General features: G+C 39.6%; 1 protein-coding gene and 1 non-coding gene across 3 annotated transcripts in view; one reads left to right on the top strand and one right to left on the bottom strand.

The window, feature by feature from the left end:
* Positions 1 to 934: 934 nt before the first annotated feature.
* Positions 935 to 1021, bottom strand: TRNAY-GUA (transfer RNA tyrosine (anticodon GUA)). The gene is given in 2 exon segments: positions 935 to 970; positions 985 to 1021. It is a non-coding gene; the product is annotated as a tRNA-Tyr (tRNA).
* A 489-nt stretch (positions 1022 to 1510) lies between these two features.
* Positions 1511 to 19286, top strand: part of AGBL5 (AGBL carboxypeptidase 5) — a 173479-nt gene continuing 155703 nt past the window's right edge. Inside the window, exons 1-8 of one of the 2 annotated variants that reach the window (XM_063441915.1) lie at positions 1511 to 1587; positions 4151 to 4417; positions 5140 to 5311; positions 5736 to 5902; positions 8954 to 9131; positions 10788 to 10966; positions 13234 to 13807; positions 15579 to 15748. In XM_063441915.1, the coding sequence (XP_063297985.1) occupies positions 4197 to 4417; positions 5140 to 5311; positions 5736 to 5902; positions 8954 to 9131; positions 10788 to 10966; positions 13234 to 13807; positions 15579 to 15748 (1661 nt within the window). In that variant the 5' untranslated portion in view covers positions 1511 to 1587; positions 4151 to 4196. Of the gene's footprint in view, positions 1588 to 4150; positions 4418 to 5139; positions 5317 to 5735; positions 5903 to 8953; positions 9132 to 10787; positions 10967 to 13233; positions 13808 to 15578; positions 15749 to 19286 lie in introns of those variants that run through there. The other variant, XM_063441916.1, reaches the window with a different exon arrangement.

Below are 19286 nucleotides of genomic sequence, written 5' to 3' on the forward strand. Positions count from 1 at the left end.
ATTATTATAAATTAATATAGTGATATTATGATAAATTAATACAGTGATATCAATATAAATGAATATAGTGATATTATTAATATAGTGATATCATTATAAATTAATACAGTGATATTATTATAAATTAATATAGTGATATCATTATAAATTAATACAGTGATATTATTATAAATTAATACAGTGATATTATTAATATAGCGACATTATTATAAATTAATAAAGTGATATTATTATAAATTAATATAGTGATATTATTATAAATTAATATAGTGATATTATTATAAATTAATATAGTGATATTATTATAAATTAATACAGTGATATTATTAATATAGCGACATTATTATAAATTAATAAAGTGATATTATTATAAATTAATATAGTGATATTATTATAAATGAATATAGTGATATTATTATAAATTAATACAGTGATATTATTAATATAGCGACATTATTATAAATTAATAAAGTGATATTATTATAAATTAATAAAGTGATATTATTATAAATTAATATAGTGATATTATTATAAATTAATACAGTGATATTATTAATATAGCGACATTATTATAAATTAATAAAGTGATATTATTATAAATTAATAAAGTGATATTATTATAAATTAATAAAGTGATATTATTATAAATTAATATAGTGATATTATTATAAATTAATAAAGTGATATTATTATAAATTAATATAGTGATATTATTATAAATTAATAAAGTGATATTATTATAAATTAATATAGTGATATTATTATAAATTAATATAGTGATATTATTATAAATTAATACAGTGATATTATTAATATAGCGACATTATTATAAATTAATAAAGTGATATTATTATAAATTAATAAAGTGATATTATTATAAATTAATATAGTGATATTATTATAAATTAATACAGTGATATGAAATATAAAAATGTCCTTCGAGCCGGAATTGAACCAGCGACCTAAGGATGTCTGAGTTTCTCTCTACAGTCCTCCGCTCTACCAGCTGAGCTATCGAAGGCTACGAGCTATAATTTATATCTCTACTGTTATAAGCCAGCGAGGGCCACCATGTTTCCATAGCCTGCCATTGATATCTGGCTGCGTAGTAACTGTGGCGCACTTTCTCGTCTCTGGTGCTTAGAGCTCTGTAATAAAGCGTTTATTCCGCCTTTACATCTGCGCCGAGATGTATTGTGGGTCCAGGTATCTGGCGAAACCTGCTCTTAGTTACCATGGAAACTGGTCCAGCGCCCGCCCCTCACGTTCATAGCGAGGCTTGAAACACTGTCCTATTCAATGAACTGGCAGTTTATTTCAGAGCTCCCTGTTCAGCCAATCAGAGGGCAGAGTGTTGTATCCTGGGCGGGGCGGAGCGGAGCTTGTTGCTGTTTGGCTTTCGTCTCCCAGCCAATCAGAGGGCGAAGTGTTGTATTCTGGGCGGGGCGAGGATTCGCCGTGTAGGTTTGCGTTACTGCGCTCAGCCAATCACAGTGCGGAGTGTTGTCTCCTGGGCGGGGCGGAGCTTGTTGCTGTTTGGGTTACTGCGCTCAGCTGTGAGGGGCAATACAGGGAGACTGGGCTCCGGTAACGTCATTACAGCTTATTATAATATACAATATAACAATAATATAATATAATAACAATGATAATAATAATATATGATGTAATATATAGTATATAATAACATTACAGCTTATTATAATATAATACAATATAATAATAATAATATAATAATATAATATAATAACATAACAATAATAATAATATATAATGTAATATATAGTATATAATAACATTACAGCTTATTATAATATAATACAATATAATAATAATAATAATATAATATAATAACAACAATAATAATAATAATATAATAATAATATAATATAATAACATAACAATAATAATAATATATGATGTAATATATAGTATATAATAACATTACAGCTTATTATAATATACAATATAATTATAATAATAATATAATATATAATATAATAACAATATAACAATAATAATAATACAATATAATATAATATATAACGTCATTACACCTTATTATAATATATAATATAACAATAATAATATAACAATTATATAATGTATATAATAATAATATAATCTAATAACAATATAATAATAATAATATAATGTATATAATAATAATAATAATATAATATAATGTAATATATAACATCATTACACCTTATTATATATAATACAATATAATAATAATATATAATGTAATATATAGTATATATAACGTCATTACACCTTATTATAAAAATATAATAATACAACAACAATAATAATAATATAATATATAGTATATATCGCGTCATTACACCTTATTATATATAATATAACAATAATAATACAATAATAATATATAGTATATAATATCATTGCAGCTTATAATAATAATATAATATATAGTATATTAAGTCATTACAGCTTATAATAATATATAGTATATAACGTCATTACAGCTTATTATAATAATTATATACAGTATATAACAACATTACAGCTTATAATAATATATAATATGGCTCTGTCTGTATAATGTCAGCATGGCTCTGTCTGTATAATGTCGTATAATGTCAGCGTGGATCTGTCTGTATAATGTCAGCGTGGATCTGTCTGTATAATGTCAGCGTGGCTCTGTCTGTATAATGTCAGCGTGGATCTGTCTGTATAATGTCAGCGTGGATCTGTCTGTATAATGTCAGCGTGGCTCTGTCTGTATAATGTCAGCGTGGATCTGTCTGTATAATGTCAGCGTGGCTCTGTCTGTATAATGTCAGCGTGGATCTGTCTGTATAATGTCAGCGTGGATCTGTCTGTATAATGTCAGCGTGGCTCTGTCTCTATAATGTCAGCGTGGCTCTGTCTCTATAATGTCAGCGTGGCTCTGTCTCTATAATGTCAGTGTGGCTCTGTCTCTATAATGTCAGTGTGGCTCTGTCTCTATAATGTCGTATAATGTCAGCGTGGCTCTGTCTGTATAATGTCAGCGTGGCTCTGTCTGTATAATGTCAGCGTGGCTCTGTCTGTATAATGTCAGCGTGGCTCTGTCTGTATAATGTCAGCGTGGCTCTGTCTCTATAATGTCAGCGTGGCTCTGTCTCTATAATGTCAGCGTGGCTCTGTCTCAATAATGTCGTATAATGTTAGCGTGGCTCTGTCTGTATAATGTCAGCGTGGCTCTGTCTGTATAATGTCAGCGTGGCTCTGTCTGTATAATGTCAGCGTGGCTCTGTCTGTATAATGTCAGCGTGGCTCTGTCTGTATAATGTCAGCGTGGCTCTGTCTGTATAATGTCAGCGTGGCTCTGTCTGTATAATGTCAGCGTGGCTCTGTATAATGCTGTATAATGTCAGCGTGGCTCTGTCTGTATCTGTCATTACTCTCTCAACTCATTCTCACCTTTACATTCTGCTACTTCCCCACCCGTCACTTTGTTCCCATCCCCCACGATGCCCTTTCTATTGGTTTTTATACCCCACTAGATTGTGAATTCTTTCTAGCAGAGTCATCATCAACCTATCGTTCCTGTTAATATATCTGTAATAGATTCTCATTTTCTGTTAAATTCCCCTCATTATAACATTGTAAAGCGCTGCCGAATAAGTTGTGCTATAAGAATTGCAATAATAATAATAATATTCTGTTGCAATGTGTTGGTATCCATTGGCTCTTGTCTTTCTTTATGTGATTAAGGTTCCTATAATACAGAGATGCTGAGCCCTTCCTTTGTTTGGTTTCCTTCTTCTGGAATTGTGGGACAGGAGTAATTATTATTATTATCTGCCTCTATATAGCGCTTTGAGTTCCTTACACTTTCCCTAGCCTTATAGAGTAGCTTTAATATAGCTTCACATTGGGGTGGCAGCACATTTCGATACTATAGCTTCAGTATATCCTGAAACAAGTGAGTACCTAGCGTGTTTAATATCCATAGAAACATTTCTGTAGGCTCTGTAGTTGATAATTGTACTCCAGCCAACCAGAGTAGCAATCAGTCTGACCTCCTCACTGGAATAATAACTGCTATTGTTGAATACTTCCATTGCCTGGAGGGAGTATAAATTCCCAAATAAGGTGTATTACATAGACCCGTGCGTTAACTCTTTGTCGCCCCCAGATCTGTGGTATCTCAAGATGAAAGCAATCCCCATGAATGATAAGTGATGGAAGTCAGATGTGGGGGGTTGATCTTCAGCTCCAAGTTTGATTCTGGGAACTTGGACCGGGTGGAGAAGACTGAGAGACCAGAAGGAGATGGAGATACTACCAATGGCAGTGCTTGGGCCAATCCAGGACTCGGGGGCGCCCTGACTGCTGTCGATTATGAGTTTAATGTGTGGACCAAACCCGACTGCGCAAACTCGGAATATGAAAATGGCAACAGGTGGTGTATCTTATTCTTAGTTAGAACCATTATGCTTATTTAAGCCTTTCTCAGTGCTTCATTGGTCAGGTTAACTTTCATAACTGTGTAAAAACAGATCCGTAATATATGACACTTTCATGGTGACTCACTCGACTTGTAACAATCAGGCTTCTTAGTGGGAGTGTGCCAAGCCATTGAGTAAAGCTGTGACTGCCCACCCCTCATTAGAGAAATAACCCAATAGCAGCATGTATGGTATCTCTGTACTGGAGACATTGCCTTGGGGGAGAATGATCTGAATTAGGCAGTATGGGCATGGAAAATGAATGGGGGGGGGGGGGGGGGGGGAAGTGATCTTCTGGGGACAGTAGGAAAGGCCGAGGATAGCTCACTTAAAAAATCATAACTGCACATGTCTTGCAAAACTGGAGAGGCACTTACTGGGACATGCATGATCACATAATCTCATGGTATGGATTCTGCAATATTCGGGTTTGGCAGCTGTAAAGGCTGACTATACGGTAGAGATTTTTCACTGTCTTGATTTCATTTGTGGAATTGTCAGGAGTTGGCGAGGGAATTCCAAAATGTATTCAAACAGGCAAATCAGAAAGATTCTCTAACTCCAAGTGATATTTCCATTTTAGACACTTTAGTCTAAAACGTGCAGTTCCCAGGACAAGTTGGCAGCTTACGGTTACGTGAATAACCTTGTATTTGTTTCATTTTTCCACTTTTAGATCCTGGTTTTACTTCAGTGTGCGCGGAGGTGTCCCTGGGAAACTTATTAAAATTAACATCATGAACCTGAACAAACAGAGTAAACTTTACTCCCAGGGTATGGCTCCATTAGTCCGCACCGTCCCCATCAGGTCTCGCTGGGAGCGTGTCCGTGAGCGACCTACATTTCAGGTTTGGTATGAGGAAGGCTGTTTTACTACCATAAACACTAATGCAGTGGGAAATAAATTTTAACTTTTAAAACTTTGTTAAAACGACACTCTATTTCAATGCCATTCTCAGTCAATAAATAATGCCCTTGTTTGACAAAGACCTTTTGGGGTTGAAACGTTGCTGTTGTGGTTCCTAATAAAGGAACTGTCTTGAACCAAGGAGTGCCTGGACCTCTATTACGTTAATAAATAATGCCCAACTGAACTGTCTAATCTCACTTTAATCCTCCTAATGAAAGGCTCACATGGTAACAGCATAACAATAAACACCTGTTTTATGTCCTTTGTAAATCCTGTCGAGGAGTGTTCCTCCATCTTTTAGAACACCATGTATATGAAGAATGTTGAGAAGCTAATTAATGTGTATGTTCATTTGATCTCAGATGGTGGAAAACCAGTTTATTCTGTCCTTTGTTCACCGGTTCCTGGATTGCCGTGGTGCCACAACCTACTTTGCGTTCTGCTTTCCCTTTTCATATGAAGAGAGTCAGGAGATGCTGGCTGGGCTGGACGATCGGTTTTCTGACTGCCGACGCATGTCTCCGGGCAGGTATGAAGCACACTGTCAGTCAGTACATAACTTTGGGTTTATTGGCTAAACAGAAAGTTTTAAAATGTAGTCAGCCTACCTTCGTGAATTAGGCCAAAATAGAAAATCTATTTAAAAGGACTCCATAGGCACTGTAACTGCTTCATGTAATTTAAGTGGTTATAGTGTCTGGAGGTCACTGGCGATATCTTTCTATTTAGGGTTAATCCATTTTAAATATTCTAATGCTAAAGGCAGTCTTCAGCAGCCTACCACCCCATGCAGCACTGGCTAGTCAGGAAGCATCAACATGAGCAGCTGTGATAGCCTGAGAGTGTCACAGCACCCATTTCAGGTATGAATCGGTATGACTACAAAGAAGTGTATAATCTCTACCTAAGCCATACCTCCATTGGGAGCAGGGCTATAGGAAGCTCATGACTCTTATTTAGTGTTAAACTGATCAAAAATAGTAGTAATAGCTGTATTAGCATAATTACCCCCACAAAGAGAAACAAAAAAAAAAATGCAGCTCCAATGAACAGGCATTCCCACCACAAACTAACAATTACTGAGTGCATTGGGATATGTAATCAGATCTTGATCCCTTTCTTTATACAGAACAATGAAAAATACATCTCTTTTGTCCCCTCCATATAGAAACATAGAATGTGACGGCAGATAATAACCATTCGGCCCATCTAGTCTGCCCAATTTTCTAAATACTTTCATTAGTCCCTGGCCTTATCTTATAGTTAGGATAGCCTTATGCCTATCCCACGCGTGCTTAAACTCCTTCACTGTGTTAACCTCTACCACTTCAGCTGGAAGGCTATTCCATTTATCCACTACCCTCTCAGTAAAGTAATACTTCTTGATATTATTTTTTAACCTTTGTCCCTCTAATTTAAGACTATGTCCTCTTGTTGTGGTAGTTTTTCTTCTTTTAAATATAGTCTCCTCCTTTACTGTGTTGATTCCCTTTATGTATTTAAATGTTTCTATCATATCCCCCCTGTCTCGTCTTTCCTCCAAGCTATACATGTTAAGATCCTTTAGCTTTTCCTGGTAAGTTTTGTCCTGCAATCCATGAACCAGTTTAGTAGCCCTTCTCTGAACCCTCTCTAAGGTATCAATATCCTTCTGAAGATACGGTCTCTATTACTGCGTACAATACTCCAAGTGAGGTCTCACCAGTGTTCTGTACAATGGCATGAGCACTTCCCTCTTTCTACTGCTAATACCTCTCCCTATACAACCAGCATTTCCTGCTGCTCTATTACATTGTCTGCCTACCTTTAAGTCATCAGAAATAATCACCCCTAAATCCCTTTCCTCAAATATTCTGTACTCTGCCCTTGGGTTTTTACGTCCAAGATGCATTATCTTGCAATTATCCACATTAAATATCAGTTGCCACAACTCTGACCATTTTTCTAGTTTACCTAAATCATTAGCCATTTGGCTTATCCCTCCTGGAACATCAACCCTGTTACATATCTTAGTATCATCAGCAAAAAGACATACCTTACCACCAAGACCTTCTGCAATATCACCAATAAAAATATTAAAGAGAATGGGTCCAAGTACAGATCCCTGAAGTACCCCACTGGTGACAAGCCCAAGCTTTGAATATACTCCATTCACTACAACCCTCTGTTGCCTGTCACTCAGCCATAAAAACATTAAAAACTGTTTAATGCTAAATGAAATCACGTCACCCGGGGTTTTCAGACTCCACAACCAGGTTAATGAGATGAAACAGATACAATGCCTACAGTGTCCCTTTAAAAACACCCTCTAAGCACGAGCTCTAGCGATACCTGCCCACACCATGAAATTAGTTTTTCCATTTTCGATCAGATGTGACAACACTGTGTGTTTACTTTAGAAGTTTTTATGTCCTGCTCTGTTAATTGAACTTTAATTACACACAGGTCTCTGCTGCAGGCACTACCAGGCTATTAACAGAGTATGATGAAATTCCATTATCAATACACTGTGCAATAAGGGAAGCTAAATATATGAAATTGTTTTTCAGAAAGTTTGTAGAGAGGCTGTGTGAGTCTCAGCCAGTGGAAGGGTGACTAGGGCTACACGAACAAAGTGGTTTAACTCCTAAGTGGCAGCGAATGATCTTTGAGACTGCAGGGGTATGATCTATACACAAAAACTGCTTCATTAAGCTGAAGTTGTTTTGGTGCTTAGTGTCCCTGGCATGCTCTCTGTGCCACATTTCCTTTAGAGATAGAATCATGTCATTTCCACTCCACCCAAACCGAAGCCTTATTATATATTGCCTTCAAAGTCAATTCTGTTAAATAATCCTGGATAGGTATAGAAGTCAGATTGATTTTCAGTGCATGTAAAATTCTCTGGCAATGTGTGCTATCATGCTTCAGTGCACAGGGTGAGCGATTTCTGGCCCTCCCATGATGCTTGGTCAGAAGCAAGGCTATTAGAGCATGGTGGGGGTTGTAGTTTACGACAGGGATATATTTGTTGTTTTTGTGTTTAGCACATGGAGTTCATCTTTCTGACCATGTTCACTGCAGATAATGATTTTGTCCAGAAGGAAGTAGATAATGGCTCAATAGCATTAAAGGGACACTTTAGTCACCCAAACCCCTTCAGCTCAGGGGTACATTGAGGGTTAATCCAACCTCTAGTGGCTGTCTTCCTGACAGCCGCTAGAGGCGCATCTGTGATGCTGGATGCGTGCAGAACGTCCATAGAAAAGCATTGAGAAATGCTTTCCTATGGACTGTTACAATGTGCGCGCGGCACTTGCCGCGCATGCGCATTCCGCTCCACTCGGGAGCTGACGTTGGTGGGGGAGGAGAGTTTACCGGCGCCGAGGGAGCCCAGCGCTGGATTAAGGTGAGCTGCTAAAGGGGTTTTAATCCCTTCAGCGCCAAGGGAGGGGGACCCTGAGGGTTGGGGCACCCTTAGGGCACTATAGTGTCAGGAAAACAGGTTTGTTTTCCTGACACTATAGTGATCCTTTAAATCTGAATGTTTTGGAACATCTGACCATATATTAATGAAATTATCTCCCATGTGCATGTACAGCCTCCCAGATTCCATTTATTACCACCGAGAGCTGCTGTGCCGCTCACTGGATAACCATCGAGTAGATCTCCTTACCATCACTTCGTGTCATGGCATGATGGCAGAACGCGAACCCCGGCTGGACAAGCTCTTTCCCGATATGTCTTCTCCTCGACCATACCGCTTTGCTGGGAAAAGGGTGAGTCTGTGTGTAAAGAAACATCACAGGGTAGAAATACTGAGCGTATAATCACAACTCCTATGGGATTTATAGGTTAGCATTACTGAATAGACATTTGGGGTTACTCCAACTCTTTTTTTTTTTCTCGGAACATGTATTTGATTTTGAACACTGTGACGGTACAATCCGTTACTCCGTCAAGCATTCCCTTCTTCCCATAAAATAAAATCAGCAAGTAATCCACAGAGTAATAAATTGCTGGTCTCGCCAAATAATCCACACATGAGCCAAGGCTTAATGCTGGAACAAGACTGATTTACTGGCACACAGAACTCACAATTTATGCAACACAAAACTCCTCCTCTGGGCCAGGCTAGATAATTGAGTTTTAGCAATATACATAGCTCAATTATCTGCTGGCCAGAACATTTACAGTTTAACATACTTTTTACCTACCATTCATAACTCTAAAACCATACATCACATTCACATTAAAATTACATATTCACAATCAATCCATTCAAGGGAGCAACATATTAAAAAAATGGCATGAATCAGACCAGGGGTTCAAAAGTTAGTAAAAGTATCTTTTGTCCCTTACTGGCAGCATGGCAATCTGGTTTAGACAGGTTTTACAGAGGCCTCTATCCTGGAGACAAAGGGGAAAGTAACCCAATTATCCAGGGCTAGAGGCAGACTCCATTAACCACATGGTTACAGAAAGACATAAAATTCTTTAAAAATACATAAAGTCATCTTTTACACATAACACACAGACATTTCACATATCTCCAGATAGCTGGAATCTGAGTGCACAAAACTACCGAAGAGCGCTCAGATCCTATTCACACAGTTCAATTGCCATGGAGCTAAAGTCTTTCCCATAGTCTTTCATTATATGAATAGGCTCCATGGCATAGCTATCTGGGGGTATCACCGCTCACACAGGGCAAGTACCGAATGGCCCCACTGTGTTTAAAGGGCCAGAATGAGTGACATACACTCTGTTAGGGCCGAATACTGTTTTTAAAGGGCCCAATCTCCCAGGGCCATAGTCCAAAGGCAGGAGGCGGGCAGCCAGGCTTCTCCAATGCAATGTGGCGAGATTGCTCTCGTCACAAACACTTTTGGGCATAAGTAGCTTGGTTCACCCCCTTTTTAAATTTTTTTTTTATTTGTAGTTCCAAAAACCTTGTATTATCAGAATAATCTTACCAGAAATCCAGCGCCGAGGGAGATCCTTCCACCCCTGCCCTTTGTCATGTTACTTCTTCAGTCTCAGAGGTCCAATTACATACTTTGCATAGAGAATCTCAAGGCTCATAGTGAAGAGGTGGGAATTATAAAGAATAAATACATTAAAAAAAATATTATTTCCACATGTAGTGAGGGGGCGTGTGGAAGGAGAGGACATACAAGCGTAGAAGCTGATTCAGCTGTTGCCAGGGCGTAGCATACACTGACATCATTTTTACACATAATTATCATTAGCCCCAAGTCACTAATCTCACGCACACATAAAGATTGCTTGCTCCATCATGGAGACTGGAGTAACCCTTTACTGAAACCGCTGGCCAGCCTCATAGAGGATGTTTAATCAGATTATCGACTGATTATATAGTAACCATAAACCAGGAAAGGTTTAATCTGAAATGCTCATCGCTGTCCTTGCAGGTGTTCTTCCTGAGTAGCCGCGTTCACCCAGGTGAAACCCCCTCCAGCTTTGTGTTTAATGGCTTCTTGGAATTCATCCTGCGGCAGGACGACCCCCGTGCTATTATGCTAAGACGCTTGTTTGTCTTCAAACTTATCCCCATGCTGAACCCAGACGGGGTGGTAAGGGGGCATTACAGGCAAGTATGTGCAAATCGGGACTCTAACAGGTGGACATGTTATAAGTTCATATTATGGAAATGTGTTCTTAAGGGTGAAAGAAGGAGGCTCAGTCCCTTCTCTTCTGAGTTTAAATGACTTGGTAAAGCAGAAGTGTGCACCCTCAAATAACAAGTATAATAGATGACAATGTGTATACAGTATGTGAAATCCTTCGAACCAACATTCAAATATATTTATTCGGAGAAAAACAATATATAAGTGCAGTATATTAAAGCGGCACTGTCAAGACCGAATCCAGTTGTTCTTCCCCCCCACCCATCGCTCATGGGTGGGGGCCATGGGGGAGGACAATAGGTCCCCCCCATTTTTATTTAGGATCTCCACCCGCCGCTCATGGTTGGGGGCCGGGGAGGACAATAGGTTTTCCCCCCACCCATTTTTTATTTAGGGCCCCCACCCGCCGCTCATGGGTGGGAGCCAGGGGAAGGACAATAGGTTTTCCCCCCACCCATTTTTTATTTAGGGCCCCCATCCGCCGCTCATGGATGGGGGCTGGGGGGACAACAGTAGGTAGCCCCTTAAGTTTAATAGCCCTCACTCTCGCGCCACGGTTGGGGGCTTGGGAGGGGGGATACTAGGGTTTTCTGTTGTTTTTTTTTTTTTAAACCGTGAGCAGTCACTGAGTATTAGTCTTTACTTAGTATTAGTAAATTTGTCTGAAAGACCAATTTAGGTCTTTTAGTAGATGGCTCCCTAATACTGTGGGAATTAGGGAGTTATCGCAGCACGAATAGGATCGGAGTTTCATTCAATTGAATGAAATTCCGATCCGAACAAAAATCCGAATTGCATCCTGAGAAACTGTTCTCATTCTGTTAGGACGAAATTCGGTAGTTTCGCCGGCGTTCTGTCTAAGTGACAGGACGTTCAGGAATACTGACCGGAAGCATCGCAAGATCACGGAGGAGAGGTAAGAATTGTGGGAAAATTTCTCTGACCACAGGAAACTGAGCACACTTTGCTCCTCCGCTGGTCAGAGATGATCAGGCATAGGAAACCTCAATAAGACAAATAGTCCTTACTTTTGTCTTAAGATTTAAAGCAACCTAGAAGAAATGAAGAACAGATCCTGAGAGAGGTAGAGAAGAGGAATCGATTGGGGAAAGGTAAGTTCGGCATGACAGTGCCGCTCTAATATGCTAATGGTGAGGGAAAAAAAACACACTCTTACTTGTAACAACTCACATGGTCCAGAGCCCATTAAATCGGTGCATACCAAAAGTGGTGCAAGGAAGGACAATAGGTGAACCGGTGTCATGTTCATGGGGGCATGAGGTTCAATGATGCACGTGGGGAGCGAAGCCTAACCCGGCCTGCTCTGATCGTACAGAAGAGCTACTGTTGCTAAAATTGCTGAAAAACTTAATGATGGCCACAGTAGAAAGATGTCAGAACACACAATGTATCGCAAATTGCTGCGCGTGGAGCTGCGTAGTGGCAGACTGGCCAAAATGCCCATGATGACCCCTGTCCACCGCCGAAAGAGCCTTCAGTGGGGACATTAGCTTCAGAACCAGACAAGGGAGCAAAAGAAGAAGGTTACATGGCCTAATGAATTACATTTTCTTTTAGATGAGGTGGCTGACCGGGGGCATGTGCGTCGTTTACTTTAGGAAGAGATGACTGCAGGATGCTCTATGAGAAGAAGTCAGGCCGGCGGAGGCATTGTTATGCTCTGGGCAACGTTCTGCTGGGAAACCTTGGGTCCTGACATTCATGTGGATGTTACTTTGACAAGTACGACCTACGTAGAAAATGTTGCAGACCACGTACACCCCTTTATGGCACTGGTGTTCCCTGATGGCAGTGGCCTCTTTCTGCAGGACAATGCACCCTGCCACACTGCAAAAATGTTCAGGAATGGTTTGGTAAACATGACAAAGAGTTCAAGCTGATGCCTTGGCCTCCAAATTCCCTATATCTCAATCCGATTGAGCATCTACAGGATGTGCTGAAACAACTAATCCGATCCATGGAGACCCCACCTCACAACTTGCAGGGCTTAAATGATTTGATCTGCTGTTAATGTGTTGTTGCCTGATACCACAGGATACGTTTATGGGTCTTGCCTTTTTGGCAGCCCAAGGGGACAGTATTAGGCAGGTGGTTTTAATGTTGTGGCTGATCAGCGTTAAATTATTTACTGCATTTCTCTCTTTAGAATATATTGCTCATAATGTGGAAAATTATTGATTTTTATCTTAATTTTTGTTTCCCATTGCAGAACAGATACCAGAGGGGTCAATCTAAACCGCCAATATCTTAATCCGGAATTTGATCTTCATCCATCAGTTTATGGAGCAAAATCTGTCTTGTCCTATCACCATATTCATAACAGAGTTTTCCCAAACAACCCTGACTGGAAGAACTCTGTCTCTCCATTGGCCTCCAATCCCACTCTTAAGCCAAAGACTTTGAATCATTCCTTACCAGATTGCCCATTACCCTTCCAGGACTCTTTGTCAGATATGGAGAAATCCAACAACCTACTCAACATTATGGACAAAGAAGATCAATGTATTACATACTCTCAGGGCAAAATACAACCACAGGGGACTACAGAAATGGTTTCCAACATGTCCTCTGATGGTGATGATTTTATCAGGGAAAAGGAAAGGTGGATTTTGGGGCAGGATGTGAAGCCGACCATTGAGGAAGATCATTTGCTGCCTGCAGATTCCGCACCTTTCATTCCACCTCAGGAGAGTGGAATCGCCTTCTATGTGGACTTGCATGGTCATGCCTCCAAGCGTGGCTGCTTCATGTACGGCAACTATTTTTCAGATGAGAATGATCAGGTAATAAACTGTTATTGTGGAAATGAAGCAAAAGCTTTAGAGAACTTGTCTTGTCTGATGTGTAGTGATCTTGTAGTGCAGCTGGTTTTGCCCATGAAGAATAAGCTTTAGACCGCTCTGTCTGTTAGCTTTGGTGGTAATAAAGTACTGGTTGGAGAATCACCTTGCTAATGTACCAAGACCTATAGCAGATTTATATGTAGAATATGTGTATCAGGATTTTCCTTTGGCCGGTAATTCAAACTGGAATCAATCTATAGCTTTTGCCTGGACAGAAAAAGGGTTTGGGGCAGAAAATACATAGTATTGACAATAAAGCTCATAACCTACTTCTAGCATACATAGCTTTATTGGTTTCCTTATGCTGGTTCCCATTTAGTAATGTCTGCAGTTTGTGGAAAGACTGAGAGACGTGAAGAAAAAAAAAAAAGTGAGCCGTGTCTGCAGTTTGTAGAAATAGTGAGACGTTTTTGTAGTCTGTGGAAAGTGTGAGACGTGTCTGCAGTTGATGTTCACCTGAATATACATTTACACAGGTTTGTATATGTGTAAAGAAAGGTGACCATGTAAAACAGCAATAAACACAGCTGGAACATTGGGCAACCTGTCTGCAGTTTGTAAAAATAGTGAGATGTGTCTGCAGTTTGTAGAAAGAGTGAGACCTGTCTGTGGAAAGAGTAAACAGTGTGTGAAGTCTGTGGAAAGAGTGAGACGCGTCTGCAGTTGATGTTCACCTGAATATACATTTACACGGGTTTGGATATGTGTAAGGAAAACAAGTTTACCATGTAAAACAGCAATAAACACAGCTGGAACTTTTGGCAACCTAACAATATGCTACTGATTTATCTTAAAGGGACACTATAGTCAACATAGCAACTTAAGCGTAATAAAGCCGGTTTAGTGTATAAATCATGCTCCTGCAGTCTCAATGCTCAATTCTCTGCCATTTAGGAGATAAATCACGTTTGTTTCTGTTAACGCAGCCCTAGTCACACCTCCCCTGGCTGTGATTGACACAGCCAGCATGAAAGCAAAGTGGTTTTATTGCCAATTAGATGCTAACTTACTTTAAACGTTTTTATGTCCTGCTCTGTAAATTGAACTTTAATTACATACAGAAGGCTCCTGCAGGGACTAGCAAGCTATAAACAGAGCAGGAGATAACACATTCTAAGTTAAACAGATTTTGCAATAAAGGAAGTGTAAATATTAGATGACTCTTCACAGAATATGTCTAAGAAGGCTGTGAAGTCACATGCAGGGAGGAGTGACTAAGCTGCATAACGACCGTGATTCCACTCCTAAATGGCAGAGAATTGAGCAGTGAAACTGCAGGGGTATGATCTATACACCAAAACTGCTTCATAAAGCTAAACCTGTTCTGGTTACTATAGTGTCCCTTTAAATTACAAAATAATTAGACCAGTGCTTTCTATACATTACTAGGGCAAAGCAGAGGAGAGAACTTTTTCCAAGCCACTTATTTTTCCTTTTAGTTGTATATCGATCTCACATAAATTGAAGCTTTTCTAGAAAGATGAACTTAGTTTGATAGAATTGCCAGATTCAGAGACCTATTAATCCACATTGTAAGGACTGCATTTAACTTGCCAATGTGTTTGTGGCACACCAATGAATTGAATTACCATCAGGTGCTACAGTATAAGTACTTTGCCACCGGAGTACCCTGCTTACTTGAATTTATTTACTAGCAGACAAGGCTACAGTGTGGTTGTTTGATGCATGTTCTCTGGTATTTGTTTTTTAGGTAGAGAACATGTTGTACCCCAAACTGATCTCACTAAACTCTGCACACTTCGATTTCATGGCCTGCAACTTCTCTGAGAAGAATATGTATGCCAAGGACAAGAGAGATGGGCAGTCTAAGGAAGGGAGTGGGCGCGTTGCCGTACATAAAACCACAGGGATAATTCACAGGTAATGCTCTATATTCAAGCTATATTATTAAGCGAACATACTGTTTTGACAATAAATCAAAAAAGCGCAATAAAATTGTATAGAATAAAACAAAATAAATTAAAATCTTAAATCAAAGCTGCCAGACGCATGAGAGGTTATTCCTTAAACCCGCAAATAAAATTTTCGATGCAAAAAAATGTCAGCGCTGTACAATATTCCCCAAAAAGTACATACTTAGGGGGAGTACTTAGTAATAGAGTTGTTTTTATTGTGCAGAGTTTGCTTTCCATCTCCACAGCGGCGGACAAAGGAGATCTGGGGTGGTCCTTTAGTTGGTTGTGTTGTATCCCAATTTGGATTTATACTTTGTATCCAATACCAATAATAACGTTCATGCACAGAGTAAAATAAGTGGTTATGGATTCCCAATATCCACAAAAGTCCAGTATATGGCAGATAAGCCATGTGCAAGTCAATTGTTACCCCTCTGTCGGTGCAGCTCTAGTCCATGTACATTCAGTGTGTCAGGCTGTACTGTATGGAAGCCAAAACGGAGGGACACTGTAATACAGCACCGCTGGAGAAGTCTGTCTGTACCGGTAAGTTTAAAGGCCTTTATCAAATCCACGCGTTTCGCCCACGCTCAGCGGGCTCTCTAAAGATAATGAGGTAGCCTTTCACTGTGATTTATATACCCTAGAGAGTTGCCGGGTCAAACTATTTTTTCTTAAAGAGACACATGTTCCCTCTGTGGCAGGGCTTTTCATGTCTAAAGCAATTTGTGTAAAAAAAGGTTCAGTTACGCAAGTTTATCTACATTATAGGGTATACAGAATCAAGAATTTAAATACTTCAATATGTAAAATACATAGGAATAATTTCACCATGATATAAAACGAAAACAAAATATTATCACAAAAATAACACGAATTAAGAGATCAATGCAAATAGAACTTTAGCCCTTGTGAATATACATAGAAATCCTCAGTATAAAGACATGATCATTACAAAATTCATAAACAAAATAAGTGATTTACCTGCTTTAAGACTACCGTGGTCTGACATTAATTCATGGATTTGCGTATTTAGAACGATTGCATTTCCCTATACAAGTTAAAACTGAGTGGATACAATTATTTTGTATGGCTCAGACCAAGTATAGTGTTATATTCCACATGGAACGTTATTGTGGACATTTAAAGTGTCTTTGCATAGGGTGTGGACTTGAGCTAATACGTAGAACACAAGACACATCCAACGAAATGCTGCACATTGTGAAATCTAGAACCCATTCTAAATGTGCAGTGAATTTATCGAAATAGAGATAATACAGTAACCGTTTACTATATTCACTTAAAGGGATCCTATAGTGCCAGGAAAACAAACCCATTTTCCTGGATCTATAGGCTCTTGGAGTGCCCACTCCCTCGGGGTGCCCCTCCCTTGGCGCTGAAGGGGTTAAAACCCTTCAGCCACTTACCTTAGTCTAGCACCGGGCTCCTTCGGCGCTAGTGACCTCTCCTCCCCCGCCAACGTCTGCTTCCGAATGGAACTGAATGCGCATGCACAGCCGGAGGTGTGCACGCATTCAAACGTGAATGAGGATCTTATTTGACGCTGGACTCTGTGAGGACGTCAAATAAGTGCGATTTACTCGGTGTAAATCACTGAAGCGACCTCTAGTGACTGTCACTAGAGCAGGCATAGGCAACCTTCGGCACTCCAGATCTTTTGGACTACACCTCCCATGATGCTTTGTCAGCATTATGGGTGTAAGAGCATTATGGGGGATGTAGTCTGTAGTGCCGAAGGTTGCCTATCACTGCACTAGAGGCTGGATTAACCCTCAGTGTAAACATAGTCGTTTCTCTGAAACTTCTATGTTTTCAGCTGCAGGGTTAAAACTAGAGCGACCTGGCACCCAGACCACGTCATGGAGCTGAAGTGGTCTGGGTGCCCATAGTGACCTTTAAGGTGTCTGCATAACCGGAATCTTATTTTAGATAATTGTTCTTTTGAGTTAATTAATCATATCATTTGCAAACGCAAAAGAGTTTTAATAAAACTGGATGAATAAATTCCTCATTTAGAAAAACCTGAGTGCATACAACTTTTGAAAAAAATTGGTCATAAAATGTGATCTGATCATCATCTAAGTCACAACAATAGACAATCACAGTCTGTTTAAACTAATAACACACAAAGAATGAAATGTTGCCATGTTTTTATTGAACACACCATGTAAACATTCACAGTGCAGGTGGAAAAAGTATGTGAAACCCTAGACTAATGACATCTCCACGAGCTAATTGGAGTGAGATGTCAGCCAACTGGAGTCCAATCAATGAGATGAGATTGGAGGTGTTGGTTACAGCTGCCCTATAAAAAACACACACCAGTTCTGGGTTTGCTTTTCACAAGAAGCATTGCCTGGTGTGAATAATGCCTCGCACAAAAGAGCTCTCAGAAGACCTACGATTAAGAATTGTTGACTTGCATAAAGCTGGAAAGGGTTATAAAAGTATCTCCAAAAGCCTTGCTGTTCAGCAGTCCACGGTAAGACAAATTTTCTATAAATGGAGAAAGTTCAGCACTGCTGCTACTCTCCCTAGGAGTGGCCGTCCTGTAAAGATGACTGCAAGAGCACAGCGCAGACTGCTCAATGAGGTGAAGAAGAATCCTAGAGTGTCAGCTAAATACTTACAAAAGTCACTGGCAAATGCTAACATCCCTGTTAGCGTATCTACAATACGTAAAACACTTAACAAGAATGGATTTCATGGGAGGATACCACAGAGGAAGCCACTGCTGTCCAAACAAAACATTGCTGCACGTTTACAGTTTGCACAAGAGCACCTGGATGTTCCACAGCAGTACTGGCAAAATATTCTGTGGACAGATGAAACCAAAGTGGAGTTGTTTGGAAGAAACACACAACACTATGTGTGGTGAAAAAGAGGCACAGCACACCAACAGCAAAACCTCATCCCAACTGTGAAGTATGGTGGTGGTGGGGGCATCATGGTTTGGGGCTGCTTTGCTGCGTCAGGGCCTGGACGGATTGCTATCATCGAAGGAAAAATGAATTCCCAAGTTTATCAAGACATTTTGCAGGAGAACTTAAGGCCATCTGTCTACCAGCTGAAGCTCAACAGAAGATGGGTGTTGCAACAGGACAATGACCCAAAGCATAGAAGTAAATCAACAACAGAATGGCTTAAACAGAAGAAAATACGCCTTCTGAAGTGGCCCAGTCAGAATCCTGACCTCAACCCAATTGAGATGCTGTGGCATGACCTCAAGAAAGCGATTCACACCAGACATCCCAAGAATACTGCTGAACTGAAACAGTTCTGTAAAGAGGAATGGTCAAGAATTACTCCTGACCGTTGTGCACGTCTGATCTGCAACTACAGGAAACGTTTGGTTGAAGTTATTGCTGCCAAAGGAGGTTCAACCAGTAATTAAATCCAAGGGTTCACATACTTTTTCCACCTGCACTGTGAATGTTTACATGGTGTGTTCTATAAAAACATGGCAACATTTCATTCTTTGT

The sequence above is a fragment of the Pelobates fuscus genome, chromosome 2 (assembly GCF_036172605.1).
Source record: "Pelobates fuscus isolate aPelFus1 chromosome 2, aPelFus1.pri, whole genome shotgun sequence".
In the NCBI taxonomy this organism is placed as follows: Eukaryota; Metazoa; Chordata; class Amphibia; order Anura; family Pelobatidae; genus Pelobates; species Pelobates fuscus.